The 15,293-nt window shown below is 51.3% G+C and overlaps 1 protein-coding gene across 4 annotated transcripts in view; it reads left to right on the top strand.

Annotated features, from left to right (window-relative positions):
- Window positions 1–15,293, top strand: part of LTBP2 (latent transforming growth factor beta binding protein 2) — a 106,243-nt gene that overhangs the window by 56,407 nt on the left and 34,543 nt on the right. For all 4 annotated transcript variants that reach the window (XM_065940772.1, XM_065940775.1, XM_065940774.1 and 1 more), the window contains exons 7-9: window positions 735–1,021; window positions 2,047–2,149; window positions 13,955–14,029. In XM_065940772.1, coding sequence (XP_065796844.1) covers window positions 735–1,021; window positions 2,047–2,149; window positions 13,955–14,029 — 465 coding nt within the window. The remainder of the gene's footprint in view (window positions 1–734; window positions 1,022–2,046; window positions 2,150–13,954; window positions 14,030–15,293) is intronic.

The following is a 15,293-nucleotide window of genomic DNA, read 5'->3' as shown; positions in this document are numbered from 1 at the left end:
ATGGGAAACAGAGTCTCCAGCACCCCCTTCTCCTCCATCCTCATGGCTCAGTTTCATTCCCTAAATTTTTCTCTGCCTTTCCTTCTGAGTTCATCAATTTATTTATTTATGTATTTTTTGCCCTTACCCTCTACTGGGTGCTATGAGTAAGACAAAAGAGTCTAAGGATAGGGTCCTGACTTTAAGGAACCCATGGGTCCTGGACAGTAGAGGGAAGATGCCTCTATTATTAGGTGCCAAATAAAGGGTACAAAAAAAGTACAGAATTTTGTAGGAGATCAGGAGAGAGACCCGAGCTCGGGGTATTCTGGGAAGGCTGCCTGGAGGAGGTGGACTTCAGTTAGGCCTTAAACAATGGGCTGGCTTTGGTTAAGCAGAGGGGAGTGGGAGGGCTTCCGGGGCAGAGGGACCTGTCTGAACAAAGGCATGGGGTGGGGACCACGCAGGGTTAGTTGGGCTGGAGCCCAAGGGCTGTGCAGGATTGTGGGAGGAGGTGAAATCAGGAAGGTAATTTGGAAGTTGGTAAGGAAGGTTCTTCATAGGAAGGTGTGGAATGAAGGAGTCTGCTTTGCCCTGTCCTCCCTGAGAAATTCTTCTGGGGTTTGGGTAGAGAGTGAAGAAACGGAGGAGAGATGCGGGGAGACACACAGGGGCCCACCTGGCCCAGGGCTGATGGCGCTCCTCAGGGGGTGGGGCCCTGTGTCCCCACCTCTGACCCCAGCCCCTGTGCCCAGCCTCGGTGAACCCCTCCTTGGTGAAGGTGCACATCCGCCACCCGCCCGAGGCCTCGGTGCAGATCCACCAGGTGGCTCGGGTGCGGGGCGAGGCCGAGGAGGCCCCGGAGGAGAACAGCGTGGAGACCAGGCCCTCGCCCCGGCTCCCTGCCGGCCCCGGCCACGGCCACTGGGACAGCAACCGCATCCCCACCCGGTCTGGAGAACCTCCCCGGCTACCTCCCCCCGTGGTGCCCAGGACTCCGGCCCTGCTGGGTCGATGCTACCTGAGCACTTTAAACGGACAGGTGAGATCGCGGCTCCAGCCCCAGCCCCGCACTGCTCCCTGCAGTGCCCCTCCTCCTTGTCTCTCCTCCTCCTTCTTAGAGAATGTCAGCGTCTGCAGGGTCTCCCATTTCCCAGATGGGAAAACTCAGAGCATAAAATTGCCAAGCATGTCTAGAGGTTGGGCAAGCCAACCCGGGCTCCACTAGGTACCTGTCAGTGCCAGGCACATAGAAGAGGACCCAAGAGAGGCTCCCTCTGCAGGGGAATCAGCGTCCTTGGGTCCCAGTAAATCCCGAGCTCTGCTGGAGCTGAGTATAGGGCCCCGGGGCGTGGGTAGAGGGGCTGTTAGATCTGGCAAGGAGTTTGGAGAGTTGAGTCACAGAGATGTAAAATCAGCAAATGCAGGTTAAACCCCAAAGCCTTGGGCATGCGAAGATAAAAGACGATCCATTCCCTCTTTTGCTGTCAGGGTCTACAGTCAGTGATGGGAAATCAAGTGAGCTTTTCTGAGCCCAGGCACCTAAAGATAGGGGCTAAGCCAGACCCAGGATGGTTTTCCCTAGGGTTGCAGTTTGGCATTTTCGGAAAGCCCTCCCGAGGTTAGGGAGCTGGAACAGGTGGGGAGTAGCTCAAGGATAGGGTCCTGGGTCCCTGGATCCTCTCAGCTGCAGTGTTGCTGAGCATGGACCCTCCTCACAGGAGGTGGTCCTGGCATTCTCTGGAGTTTGATGGAGGAAAATCCATCCTTTGCGACCCCTGTGCCTTTGGGCTGGGGGCATGGATGGGGGGCAGTTTGCAGACCCCTCAGAGAAGATCTTGTCTGGGTATGTCACTGCCACCCCGCCCCCTAAGTTTAGTGTCTGGAAGGGTGGACCTCGGGTTTCTCTACTTCCGTCTGGGACAACGCCTCCCCTCCCCTCCCTTGGGTGGGGGCACTCTCTGGCAGTATGTGAGGGGTGAACTCATGACTCAGGCTCCCCTGGGACATCTCTGTGCGGGAGAGGGAAGCAGGTGATGAGTGCCCATGGTCCTTTTCTTCCCCCAGTGTGCCAACCCCCTGCCGGAGCTGACGGCCCAAGAGGACTGCTGTGGCAGCGTGGGAGCCTTCTGGGGGGTGACCTCCTGTGCCCCCTGTCCACCCAGACCAGGTGAGTGCTGGGTGCTAGGCTCAGGGTTGTGAGCAAAGCTCTCCTGGGGCCTGACCTCTGCAGCAGACACCCCCCGCCACCCACATCTCCCACCAGGGTCTCAGAGGCCAGGCAGGTGGAAGAGGCTGGTAAACTGGGCAGGCTGGTAAACAGGTCTGTTTCTGACTGGTGGCAGAGGCTCCCAACAGCTCAGACCCACAGCCGGCTGCAGCGTGGCCTGCCTGCTCCATCTGATGGCCTGAAAGAGGTTACTGCCTTTCGCCAGTTGTTCTCGCTTAGATTTTAGGAATCCCATCCCAGGCTGGGCCCCCTGGGATACCCCTCAACCCCTTCCACATACCCCCTGCCCAGGTCCCAGAGGCCCCGAGGTTTTTGATTTAGTGACTCAATGTTTCCTTCATTCTCTCCTCCTCACCTCCGGCTTCCTGCCTCCCAGTCTTTGAGTCTGGGTTGGGCACCTGCCCCAGAATGTCCTGGCCTTGGGGTCTGCGAAACTCTGCTTCAGGCCCTCTTTCCAATGATGGGAAAGCCTAACGTATTCATTCATTCATTCAGTCAGCCAGCAAATACTCACCAGGTGCCTCGTGTACCCTGAGCCCTGAGAATTCGGGAATGCTGCTCTCAGAGGCATTGATCTTAAAGTTGGGAGGCTGGTGACAAGGTTCCTGTGCCTGAGCATGGCTCCTGCCCACTCAGCCTGTCTTCCCCTCCCCGCCCCATGCAGGTCTCCCTCCTAGGTCTGGGCCCAGGCCGGGCAGGTATTTCTTTTGCCTGTCAGCAGTCGACTCGGTGAGTCAGCTTTGTGGGGGGCCTGGCCCAGAGCCCGAAGGTGGGAGCGGCAGGACTGTTCCTTACTACAGACTCGCCTGTGGAGCAGTGATCATATTTTCCAGACTAAAAAGAAATGTGGACCGTTTCACAGTGTGCTAGAATCTTTGGTGAAGCAGCACAGGGTAGTATTTAGCTTCCAGGCCTGGGCGTCCAACACGTGATGGGTACCAGTCCCAGCTCTTACCTGCTGAGCTCTCTCTGCCTCGTCTCTGATCTGTGGAGTGGAGACAGGAACAGTGCCAGCCTCGTGGGGCTGAGTCAGTGTCAAGAGTGTCTTGACTCGTGTCAAGAGTCAGTGAGATGGCGCCTGTACCTACCAGTAGGGCATTTCATGGTAGCTGTTACAGTTACTGTTAGAAAGTATCCCATTGCCTGGTGGGGAAGTGTATGGAACTGCTCAGCATCTCCCCCTGCAGGCCAGAGATGTTTTCACTTTTTTTCCTCCTGGTCAGACCCACTCTTGAGACTTCCTCATACCACACTCCATTCAGCCAACACTGATGAAGTTCACATAGTGTGCAGCCCTGACCAAACAGTGAAGAACAGGTAGAAACAGTGCTGCCCATCTCAAGCATACAGTCTGGTGGTGGAGGGGGGATGCAGACAGCAGAACTGGGGCCACAGATAGCTCCTATAGCACCTTTGTGCAAATGAGGGAAAGGTGCCCCTTCCACGTGTTCAAAATAGTCTTTATAATTTGACAAATGCAGGATGCCAGTGATTCTGTCAGATGTCATCCTTTTGTGCAGTGCACAACCTGCACATCTGTACACTATGGGCTAGGAGATCTTTCCTCAAACTGGTGGACCAGGGAAGGCTTTTATAGGAGGTGACATCCAGGATGAGATCTGAAGAATTATTAGAGTAAGCCAAAGAGGTGGGGAAGTGCCTAATAACCCAAGAAGATTGCATAGGCCGGCGAGATCGAGCGCATAAGAACATTTCCTGGAGCAGAACATGCCCAAGGCTGAGGCCTCACCCGCTCCCTGCTAGCGCCTCCGAACACCACCTCCCTCGCTGTGTTCTGCACATCTCAGCAAGGGGCAGCAGCGTGCAGACCCTGGAATATTAAGCATTCCCCATACTGGGCAAGAAATCACAAAGACAGGACAATGTCAGTATTTAAAATGTGATCAGGTGCAGTTGGGCATTGTGGCGAGAAGGGGCAGGACACTGAGGAACCTTGTTTGTATTGACAGGGTGCCAGACAGCTACACGCCCGAGCCTGGGGAGCGGGGGTGAGGAGTGTTTCTTTAAGTAGGCAAGACAGGCAAACTACTGTGCAAGACTCAGGAAAAAAGAAGGCAAGCGGCTGGGGTGGGTTTGGGAATGTTTGGCAAGACAGGCATGACTCCTGTGTTCTAGAACGCTCTCAGCCCTGGTGGCCTTACCCCTCTGAACCTCTACGTCTCGTCTGATAAAAACACTGCTGCACCCCTCACGGAAGGGCTTTGCTGCTCCCAACAAGGCAGTCTAATAGAATCAAGGAGTGAGAGCAGTAATAAAGCCAGAAGCTGCGGAGGTAGGGGGTAGGGGAGGAGTCACGTGTGACTTCATAGCTTTCCCTAAATCACCTTTGACTCCTGAGGCTGTACAGGACGGTTGAAGAAGGTCCCTGCAGAGTGCTGCTATTTGTGACATGGAAAAGCACTGCCTTGACATCTCAGTTACATGGCTCAGACAAATCTCTTTTCTTCCAGGGGGGAAAAAAAAATTTTCTCAGTGCCTTCTTTCTCAAGGAAACAGCACAGGGAGTCAATCGAGGCCAGCCTCTGGTCCCCCCCACCCTTTCTCCCTTCTCTCTGAGTGGCAGATGCAGCTGACCTGCCAGGACCTGGCCTGAGCCACATCTTCCTGACCCCTGGGCAGTTATCAAAGGTTCCAGCTCAAGAGCTGCGGCCGCCCCCCCACCACGGTCTGGAGAGCACACAGCCCTCAAAAGCCACTTTGATTGAGGCCACATTTTTGAGTTTTCACCCGAGAAAGACAGACATCTGGGTTGACTGGAAAGTTGGCCGCTGCCCCATCTGGCTTGGCACTGGCCGTGTCAACCCTGAGGCCCCTTTGCTGGGGCAGGCGGGGCTGGCACAGGGCGTGCGGCCCGCAGTGGTGGGCCCCAGCTGTTTGCCACGAGACCATCTCTCCATCTGCCTGGCGTGGGATGAGTTCACCTCGGAACCCAGACCCCTCCCTGTATCTCCAGGGAGAGCGGATTCTCTTGCTCTGCCCCTTCAAGGAATTCTACGACTTTCCCTCTGAAAAAACAATTATAGCTGCCAGTTACTGAATTTTTACACTATGCTGTGCTTTCACGGGCATTATCTCACTTCACTGTCATGACCACCTGCAAGCTAAGGATCTTTATGCCCGTTTGTTGGGGGAGAAAAATGTAGCTCAGAGAGGGCTAAAGAGCTTGTCCAGGGTCACACAGCTAAGACCAAGGAGCTATATTTCAGATCACACTGTGTCTAATGATTAAAGCATCAGAATCTCCGTAATCAGTGAGGGGGGTGGGGGGATAAGTGAAATTTGCTCAGTCGTGTCTGACTCTTTGTGACCCCATGGACCATACAGTCCATGAAATTCTCCAGGCCAGAATACTGGAGTGGGTAGCCTTTCCCTTCTCCGGGGGGATCTTCCTAACCCAGGGATTGAACCCACGTCTTCCTCATTACAGGCAGATTCTTTACCAGCCAAGCCACCAGGGAAGCCCAAGAATACTGGAATGGGTAGCCTATCCCTTCTCCAGAGGACCTTCCTGATCCAGAATAGAACCGGGGTCTCCTGCATTGCAGGTGGATTCTTTACCAACTGAGCTACCAGGGAAGCCCTGGGATTGCCTGATCCGTAATCAGCGAGGGGTGGGGTGGGGGTGTTAGGACTGCCTAAAGACAGCACAAGTCAGGATGCTAGACCAGGATTTCAGTCAAGAGGGTGCATCCCAGGACTGTTTTCCAGGTGTGCATGAAAGCAGCATCCGGCCAGAAGACTGGATTGAACAGACAGGCAAGGCACCAGCCTGCAGCCCTGGTCTGAATTAAGGGAGATGTGTTGAAAGAAACATGAGGTTGGGGAGGAGCAGGTAGGCTTGTTCTATGTGGTTTGGTGAGGGGGGAAAAACAGATGTATGGAAGTTTCTAGTAGGCAGAGCTCAACTGGAAGCTGAACAGTAGGAACAACTTATTAAAAACTGCAGCTATCTAGCTCTATAGTGGGATGTTTCCAGAAGTCCTCAGCCCCCCACCACGAAAAGTGTGCCTACCAAGAACTAGTGAGCGGAAGGCGTGGGAGAAGGAACTTGATTTTCAAGGGAATGGAGGTTTATGTAGATGTCTGGAAATTGATTTGAAACTCTCAATAGAAGGAAAGCCTTGGTTTGGCTTGGTTTTGCCATGGTCCTTGCCCACAAGGGGTGTTCCAGCTGTCAGTCTGTGATGTCAGCCCCTGGGGAGAATGGGCGTGTGAAGGTGATGTCTGAGGGAGCTGGGGCAGAGAATCCTAGTGTGAGTCACGGCGGCATCACCCCATCACGTCCTCCTTGTGTGTGTGTGTGTGTGTGTGTGTGTGTGTGCGCGCGCGCGTGCGCGCACACGCGCGCACGCGTGTTTTAGTCGCCCAGTCGTGTCCGACTCTTTGTCCCACCAGGCTCCTCTGTCTGTAGAATTCTCCGGGCAAGAATACTGAAGTGGATAGCCATTCCCTTCCCCAGGGGATCTTTCCAATCTAGGGATCGAACCCGGGTCTCCTGCATTGCAGGCAGATTCTTTACCATCTGTTCCCCAGGGAAGCCCCACATTCTCCTTAGCTGCTCTTTATTCAGAAGATGTGATATGAGTTGGGCACCATAATGAGTTCTTTCCCATTTCATTGCATGCTGACAGTACCTCTAGGTGGTGTTACTATCTTCATTTTATAGATGAAACTGGCCCTGAAGCTCCAGGTCTATGTGACCCTAGCCCCCTAGTTCTAATTGCTCTGTAATCTGCTTCCCCTGCCTCTTGGCTTGGGCATTCGCTGAACTAGAGGACCTGGGCGGGGGGAACAGCTGTGCCAGGGTGGGGCTCCTGTTCCCTGTGACTCTGGGTCGGACGCCCAGTCTCCTGCCCTAAAGAAATGAGATTTTCTGAATTGCAGTTTGTTGGGCTGAAAAAAGTCATGACTCCTTGGCTCAGGGCTGTTCTGAGAGCTTCCAAGGGACTCGGAGCCTCCTGGGAAATGCGCCTCAGCTCACGTTCACACCCTTCCTACCCCCGCAGGGGTGTCACTGACACGTGGCATCTCCAGCCTGGAGAGCCCCAGGGAGCGGTGGGGTCAGGGTAGCTGATGTGGTACCCATTTGAGCCGGATGTCTGACCGGACCCCTCCCTACATCATGGTTCACAGTGACCGAGACACCCATTTTGGCTTCAGTTCCATCCACCCTAGAGAAGCAGTCAGAGCCCGTCTTTGGGTGGGATTTCTGCATCACTGGTAGCAGGCGGGAGATCCATTAGGACCTCACCAGCGGAATAATGGACATTATGATAATAATCAATATGTGACAAGCCGCACGCTCAGATTTTTTCTTGCTTGTTTAGTGTTTGCAATAATGCCCTGAGAAAAGAACGATCATCTTCATTTTACTGATAAGAAAACCAAGGCTCAGAGAGTTACTTGCCCAAGTCTTTCCAGCCAGTAAGGAGCAACCAGCCAGCTTGTTGTCCTTAAAACTGTGTTGCTGGAAGGAAAAGAGGGAGGGAGGGAAGGAGGGAGAGAGGAAGTCTAGGGGAGCATCTCCAGGGACTGTGCCAGGCCCTGAGCTAGCTTTAGTCTGATGTTGATTGTTTCAGTAAAGTTAATCCTCGCAACAACCCACAGACTGAGTTTCTATCCCCACTTCTACATAGGAAAAAAATTAAGGCCTTGAGGGAGGTAAGACGTGTGCCCCAAGTCACAGAGCTAGTCAGAGTGGAGCCAGGAATTAGATGTGAGCCTGCCTGCCCCAGCACCCACACCCTTTCCACTGCCCCCAGGGGAGTCGAAGTTTTCTTTCCAGCTTACCCGCCAGGGTTTGCCAATCAGGACTTAAGCTCCAGCCTGTACACGTGCATGTGTGTATCGAGCTTAGCCTCATCCAGTGTGTGTGTGTGTGTGTGTGTGTGTTCTCTGGACCCTCCACATCTCCCTGCTACAACCATCTGTCATCACAGACTGAGATCAGCATGGCTTGTAAACAGCCCTGTAGCCAGACATATGTCTCCCCCATCTCCACGCTGAGCTCTGTCAACAGAGTCAGGGCCAAAACTGTCTCCAGCAATTAGTTTGCCCGTGTTGAGGCCTCCTGGGGGATTCCAGCAGCTGAGGGTAAGAATCAGCAGGGCAGGGGGAGGCTGCAGCCAGTGGCCCTTCTCCTTCCTTCTGTGAGCAATGGAGGGGTAGCAGTGAGTGGACAGGGCCCGAGGCCAGGGCCAGAAGACCTGAGCTCCAGGCCCACATGACCCAGGTTTTCTGAACAGGAAAGTCACACACATCTGCCCGACCTGCTTCCCAGGCGTCTGGGGACGCTCAGACTCCTTGGAGTTCAGGTTGAGTCCAGTTGACCCCTCAGCAGCTGCTTTGGCTTCTCAGGTCAAGGTCCTGGCTGCAAGGCCACTCCTCAAGAGCCTCTTTGAAACACCCATGGGAAACCCAGCTCAGCACGCTGTCTTTCCAGATCCACAAGTCGTCTGCTCTCTGACCCTAGTTTTATCTTGATCTGACTGAGGGGCCACGGGAGGAGTAGAGGGCCTTCACTGTTTCCTTTATCAATTCTACAAGACTGTTCCGCTGTACACATTGTGGAGCATTTGCCAAGGATCTGATTAATTCTTCAGCATGTGATGAATTCCCCTGACCTCCTTCAGGATGACTCTGCCTTTTTTTCTCATTCACTCTCCTGATCCCTTGTTCTTAAAGAGGAGGAGATCCCAGGAAGAGTGACACGTCTCCTTCTGGGCAGGTATCACCATATGGCCTCTGGACCCTAGGATTCTTGTCCTAGACAACTCCTAAGGCTTGTGATGAATTCATTCATTCATTTGTAGTTAGTAGAGGGATGGTTCAGAATTTGTCTTCTGGAGGCAGATTCATAATCCCAGTTCCATCCACCAGCTGGGTGACCTTGGGCATGTGTCTTAACCTCTCTATGTCTCAGTTTACTCATCTGGGAATTGGGGATAAGATTAGTAAGTATCTCCAAGGGCTGTTATGAGGATTAAATAAGTTATTACCTGTAAAACCTTTATAAAAGGCCCTAGCCCATAGTACAAGATATTTTGCTGTGCTGTGCTTAGTTGCTCAGTCATGTCTGTCTATTTGCAACCCCATGGGCTATAGTCCACCAGGTTCCTCTGTCCATGGGGATTCTCCAGGCAAGAATACTGGAGTGGGTTGCCATGCCCTCCTCCAGCGGATCGTCCCAACCCAGGGATCAAACCCAGGTCTCCCGCATCGTGGGAGGATTCTTTACCAACTGAGCCACCAGGAATGCCCAAGAATACTGGAGTGGGTAGCCTATCCCTTCTGCAGGGGATCTTCCCGACCCAGGAATCGAACCGGGGTATCCTGCATTGCAGACAGATTCTTTACCAGCTGAGGTACCAGGGAAGCCCAGGAGCCATTTTAGTGCTTGCTATTATATTATTTATTCCATTTTGATTGAGTGCCTGTACTGGTCCATATGCTGGGCATGTTTCCAGAGACATAGCAATGACAGAGAAGGCAAGGTCCCTGTCCTCACAGAGCTTACACTTTATCAGGGGAGCTTGATAAAGAGCTTACACTTTATCGGGGGAGATGGACAAGCAAACAGGCAGCCACAGCACATTTAATCACTATGATGAGGGAAGGCCCGTGTGTGTTGGGAGCACTTGAGAGATGTGCCTGTGATACCCGCCCTACCCCATCAATGCCGAAATCTCATCCAGGGCTGTGGATGGGTGCCGAGTTCTCATCTCAAGCCAGGGTGTCTCCCTTCCACGTGGTCATCTGAACTTTGGTTTTCTTTCCCTCAAAGAGATATAAGTAGATTTTTCTGGATCGGATGCTGCACTTGTCCTTACAGAAGCTAGGAAGCGGCCCCTTATAGATGACATGGCCTCTGTGAGGTGTGAGGAGAGGCGCTGAGGGTCCTGGCAAAAGTGGGCATCTCACCAGGAACACTGGCTTCGGCATTTCTCTCCAAAAGCCTGCCCTCCCCAGGGTTGTCCAGTCAGCGGTTTCTCTCCAGGCCAGTGAGAGGGCAGAGTCCTCTGGGGAGGAAAATGCTTTACCGGAAAAGCATGTGTTTCCAGACTAAGGAAAGAGCTCAGCTGCTCTCAGTTCACACATTCCCTGGGTTCACAGGGTTTCCCGGAGGTGCCACCGCTGGGTCCACCCTTCCTGAGTCCAGCTCTCCGCCACTTCTCCTGTTTGTTAAAAAAGCAAAAAAAAAGAAAAAAAGTTTGTGGCAAATATGTATACGTGTGTGTGTGTGTGTGTGTGTGTGTGTGTGTGTGTGTACATATATCAACTTCAATTTACAATCCTTTGTTAAAGTTCTGCCTAACTTCTCCCTCCGGGCACCAGCTTACTGCCCTGGCCTCCGGGCTCCCCGCCTCCTCCTCTCGGGGTGGGGGAAGCGCCCTTCACAGCCAGTCGGAAGCTCGGTTGCAATCCTGACCCAGCCCCCTCTGAGCTTCACCGTCCTTCCTTATCTGTTAACTGGGGATAATGACCCCTGCCTCGCGGGGTTATTGTGAGAGGCAGTACCATATGCCCCGAAGGCCTCCCGCCGCCGAAGCACCGTCCAGATGTTCCCGGCCCCCTGGCATCCGCCTAGCGCCATTCCTTCCCACCTTCTGCTCCTCATAAATCAGCTAGCTTTTTGAGTTTCCCCAAACAGCTTCCCCTCGTTCTTTGCCTCCTCCCTGTCCTCAGTTCTTGCCACCAGGCGCCAGGCCAGACACATTTCCCAGCCTCACTCCCATCCATCTTCTCAATGTCGGCGGCGTTTTCCAGATCCCTTGCTTATCTCTGCACTGCGGCCTTTTAGGCTGTTTTCCCCCATGTGGATGACGACTTGCAAACCCTGGGGAAGACCGTTTGTGGCAAATGTGTATACATATGCATATATGTATATATATACTTGTGTGTGTGTGTGTGTGTATAACAACTTCAATTTACAATCCTTTAACCTTAAAAAAAATTAAGTTTTACTAATTTATGACTTTACTTGGTCTCTATGTCAGGCAGTCCCAAGCATCCTCATGCAAGAGTGGGCCTTCCAGGGAAACACAGCGCCTCCTCATGTTTGTCTTTGGTATCACAACAGGGACCGCACGGCAGTGTTTGGCTTATGGGATTTTTCAGTTAGGTGGTCTGGTGTTAACTAAAGCAACCCTCACCAAATGGAGAAGTGACTCTAAAACATTCTTGCAAAGAAACAGGATTTAAAATAATACGAATAAGTGCAATCATTTAAAAATGCAAGGCTGTGAGACAGGTGTTCAGGGCTGGTGCACTGGGAAGACCCAGAGGGATGGGATGGAGAGGGAGGTGGGAGGGGGGATCGGGATGGGGAGCACATGTAAATCCATGGCTGATTCATGTCAATGTATGGCAGAAACCACTACAATATTGTAAAGTAATTAACCTCCAATGAATAAAAATAAATGGAAAAAAATTAAAAGATTTAAAAAAAATTTTTAATATATTTAAAAAATTAAAAAATAAAATAAAAATGCAAGGCTGACGATTCTCCTCTGACAGGTCATCAGCCATATTCCAAGGTAAAAGTGATGAGGGCCTCTCACATGGGACCCAAAATGAACCCCAGGAGTCAGATGATCAAGAAGGCTATACAAAAATACAGCTTATAACTAGCATCATTAATACCAAACCCCACCTTCAGTGTATAATGTGCCCAGAGATAACAGCTAATGATGGACTAAAATCTATCTTGATTAGAAAAACATTTTATTTATTTTATTTTATTTTTTTATTTTATTTTTTTTTTTAGAAAAACATTTTAAAACACTGGGTACTTCTCTGGTAGTCCAGTGGTTGCGACTTTGAGCTCCCAGTGCAGGGGCATGGGTTTGGTCCCTGGTCAGGAAACTGAGATCCCACATGCCAAAAACAAATACAAAAAGAATACCGAGTGAGTGCACGCTTTGCTGTACATTTGGATGAAGCTGTAGGTATTCCTAACGCCTCTCTTGGTACTTGCAAGAATCTATTTCAACAATACATATCTGAAGAACTATCTATTGTGTAAGCCACTAAAGGCTGAAACTATATGGAAGATAGAAGACCTATATTCTCAACAATATATGACGTCTTGAATAAAGATAAGATTTACCCAATAACTCTATACGCTCAGTGGTTGATACTAGGACCAGCAGGTAATGGAGCTGAAGAAGGCTGTTTGTAATGTCCCCTCACCATGGCCTTCATAGGCAAGCTATTGCCACAAGGGGGTCAGAGCTAGGAGAAGATAAGTTGCCACAGAAAGTCATCACACTGTTAACTTTATAAAACAAGGTATTAAAAATAAGATGGTATCTTTACAGAACTTCGTGTTGCAATAGTATCTGTAGAAACCCTGTACCCTTCAGAATTACTGGCTAAAACTTGACAAGGAAATTATCAAACTGAAACATGAGTTCTTCTTTGTTTGTTTTTTTTAAACAAAAAATATAGATGTTCCACATTTGTTGCCTTTACCTTTGATGACAGGTAGCTATCAGCAGTATACCATCTGCTAGTGCTTTTGAAGAAAAAAAATATTTAAATAAAAACATCTTCAAAGCACTTCTTTGGAGGTTGACGTATAAATCTGTCCCTCCAAGGTAGTAGAGATGTTTTCTCTGTTTTTATTAGATGTCAGTTGTGTGTGTGTGTGTGTTTTTAATGCACACTTCTTTTCTCTCCCTCTTTAAAGTAAAGGGGAATGTTGTGAAATCAAGATAGGAGTTATCAGCACCAAAGTACTGAGTTATTGCCTGGTTGGTCCATCTGGACTCAGACTGCTGCCCAGTTTTGTTCACTATAATCTTCAAGCAGGGATGCTTTCCAAGCAAGTCGTGATGGGAGAGAGCCTTTTGAAAATCGATGTTGGAAACAATCCCATCATCATGTGATTTGTTGCTGTAAATCAGCTCATTTGCATACCTGAAAAACTTGAAAACGAGTTTCCTAACTTTTTTGAATTTGTCAGCGTAACTAACTGACCTTAGGGAACATGAAACTCTATTAACCAAATGTCAACATGGTTGAAATTGCATCACACGGTTGGTGAGTGTGAATGAATGAGTATCATGGTTTTATAAGCGCAACCAACGGTGAGCGTCTTCCATCTCTATCTGAGATTCTTTGTCAGCTATGGCAGCATTAAAATTAAACATCAAAAGAAACCGAACTTAGAACCCGACTGTGAATTGTCATGTCAAGATGTTTAAACACTAACAAAATAACTATAGTTGTGTAAGATGCAGCCATTAGGGGAAAGTGGGTGATGGATGCACAGGACCTCTGTACTATTTTTTGCAACTTCCTGCAACTCTATAGTTATTTCACAAACAGAAAGTAAAAATTAAATAAAACGTGTTCAATCACAAGTTATATTATGTATTATGTTATATATTATAACATATATAATTATGTTTTATATATTATATTATGCTATATAACATTGATATCACATAATATAAACTGTATCTAATATTATAACTATATACAAGATATGTAGTCACTTAGTATCATTTTTAGTCATATCTAGGTGGGTTGCCTGGTGAGAGCCAGGGAAGGGATTTTGGCCAAGGAGGCACAGCTGCCCAGGGTGATGGCTTGGGGAGGGCTGGGGCCTCATAGCTGCAGAGTGGGCTGGACATCCAGACTGCACCCCACTTCCCAGCATGGGTGACAGAGGAGCCCAAGGGCCCTCCACTGAGACCTGTCTGTATTTTCACTCCTTAGCCTCCCCGGTGATTGAAAATGGCCAGTTGGAGTGTCCCCAGGGGTACAAGAGACTGAACCTCACTCACTGCGAAGGTAAGGATGACCAGGCCCAGCGCTGGGCTTGGGACCCGAGATGACAGAGGTATGATAATGCAGAGAGACGCTCCCCCGTGATAGACACAGTGGCTGCCACTGTCTGAGTGCTCTTCGCTAGGCCACTAAGCCCCAGCTTGGGGCGGGGGGTGGGGGGCAGCTGCCAGCTTCAGGGCCTAGGAGGTCAGAGGGCAGTGATGGTGCAAGCTGAGCCAGCTCCTGGGAGCCAAACTGTCCCCTCCGTCCCTTCTCCCCTGACCCCTACCCAGATCTAGGGCTGTATGGTGTGGCAACTCAGGGGACTATCCCCACATACCCACTCCCCTCCTGGGCCGCTCTCCCTGGAACAGGAGGACTTCGGACTCCAGGGTGGGAGATCAAGTCAGCCTGCAAAGATGGGACCTCTGTGGACTTTTCCCAGCAAAGCCCCTCAGCTGCTCAGGCCTCCTTCCTGGAGTGGGGCAGGCACAGGCAGAGGTGGGGGCCGGGGGAAGGAGACCCTGAAGCACAGTCTCCGGGCCTTGCTGACCTGGCTGGCAGGCTCTGTGAAGCCAGCTGAGGCCCAGGTGCTCTGCGTTAGAGACTCCCCAGAGGGACAAGGTTCAGGGGCACCTCAGGACATAAGAATGGGAAGGGGGGCACTCAGCCATGGCTCTGAGCAGGGAGCCCTTGTTGGCTGTGGACCTGGCAAGAGGTGTGATGTGAACTGGGTCTGCCAGCCCCTGGGAGGCGCCTGGGGTTGAGACAGATGCCCTTTGGGGAACTGGACAAATTGCTGTCTGTATGGTTTGCTTTGGGTGAAGCCAATTTAGAGGCAGGGGATTGACTCAGATGGCCTCCTAGGTACCCGCTCCCCCCCCCCCCCCCCCCGGAGGCTTCTTTAGGAGAGAGGAGTCTGGGCTATCTCTGCCTGTGGGGATTTCTGGCCCATGAATAAGAACCGGTGCCTGGACCAGGCAAAGGAGAGGCCTCTGATCCAGCCCAGCCCGGGGGATCTGCCCCCCTCAGGGGCAATGAAGCAAGGACCTCATGGCCAATGGGTGTGCAGAGGAGTTAGTATTTTTGCCCTTAGAGAGTGCAGTGGGGCTGCTTGTATCTAAACCATCCCCAGTGGCCTCTCTGCCAGGCAGGTCTCCCGATCTGCAGGGTTAAAGTGATTCCCAGGGTCTCAGATGGGCTCTCCACCTTCCCTCCTCCGAGCTCCTGAGGGGCCCTCCCCAGGAGACCCTGCCCCTGAAACCTCCCCCCACCCATGTCTGTGGCT

The sequence above is a fragment of the Muntiacus reevesi genome, chromosome 7 (genome assembly GCF_963930625.1).
Source record: "Muntiacus reevesi chromosome 7, mMunRee1.1, whole genome shotgun sequence".
Lineage (NCBI taxonomy): Eukaryota > Metazoa > Chordata > Mammalia > Artiodactyla > Cervidae > Muntiacus > Muntiacus reevesi.
This window is presented reverse-complemented; position numbering and strand designations above follow the sequence as displayed.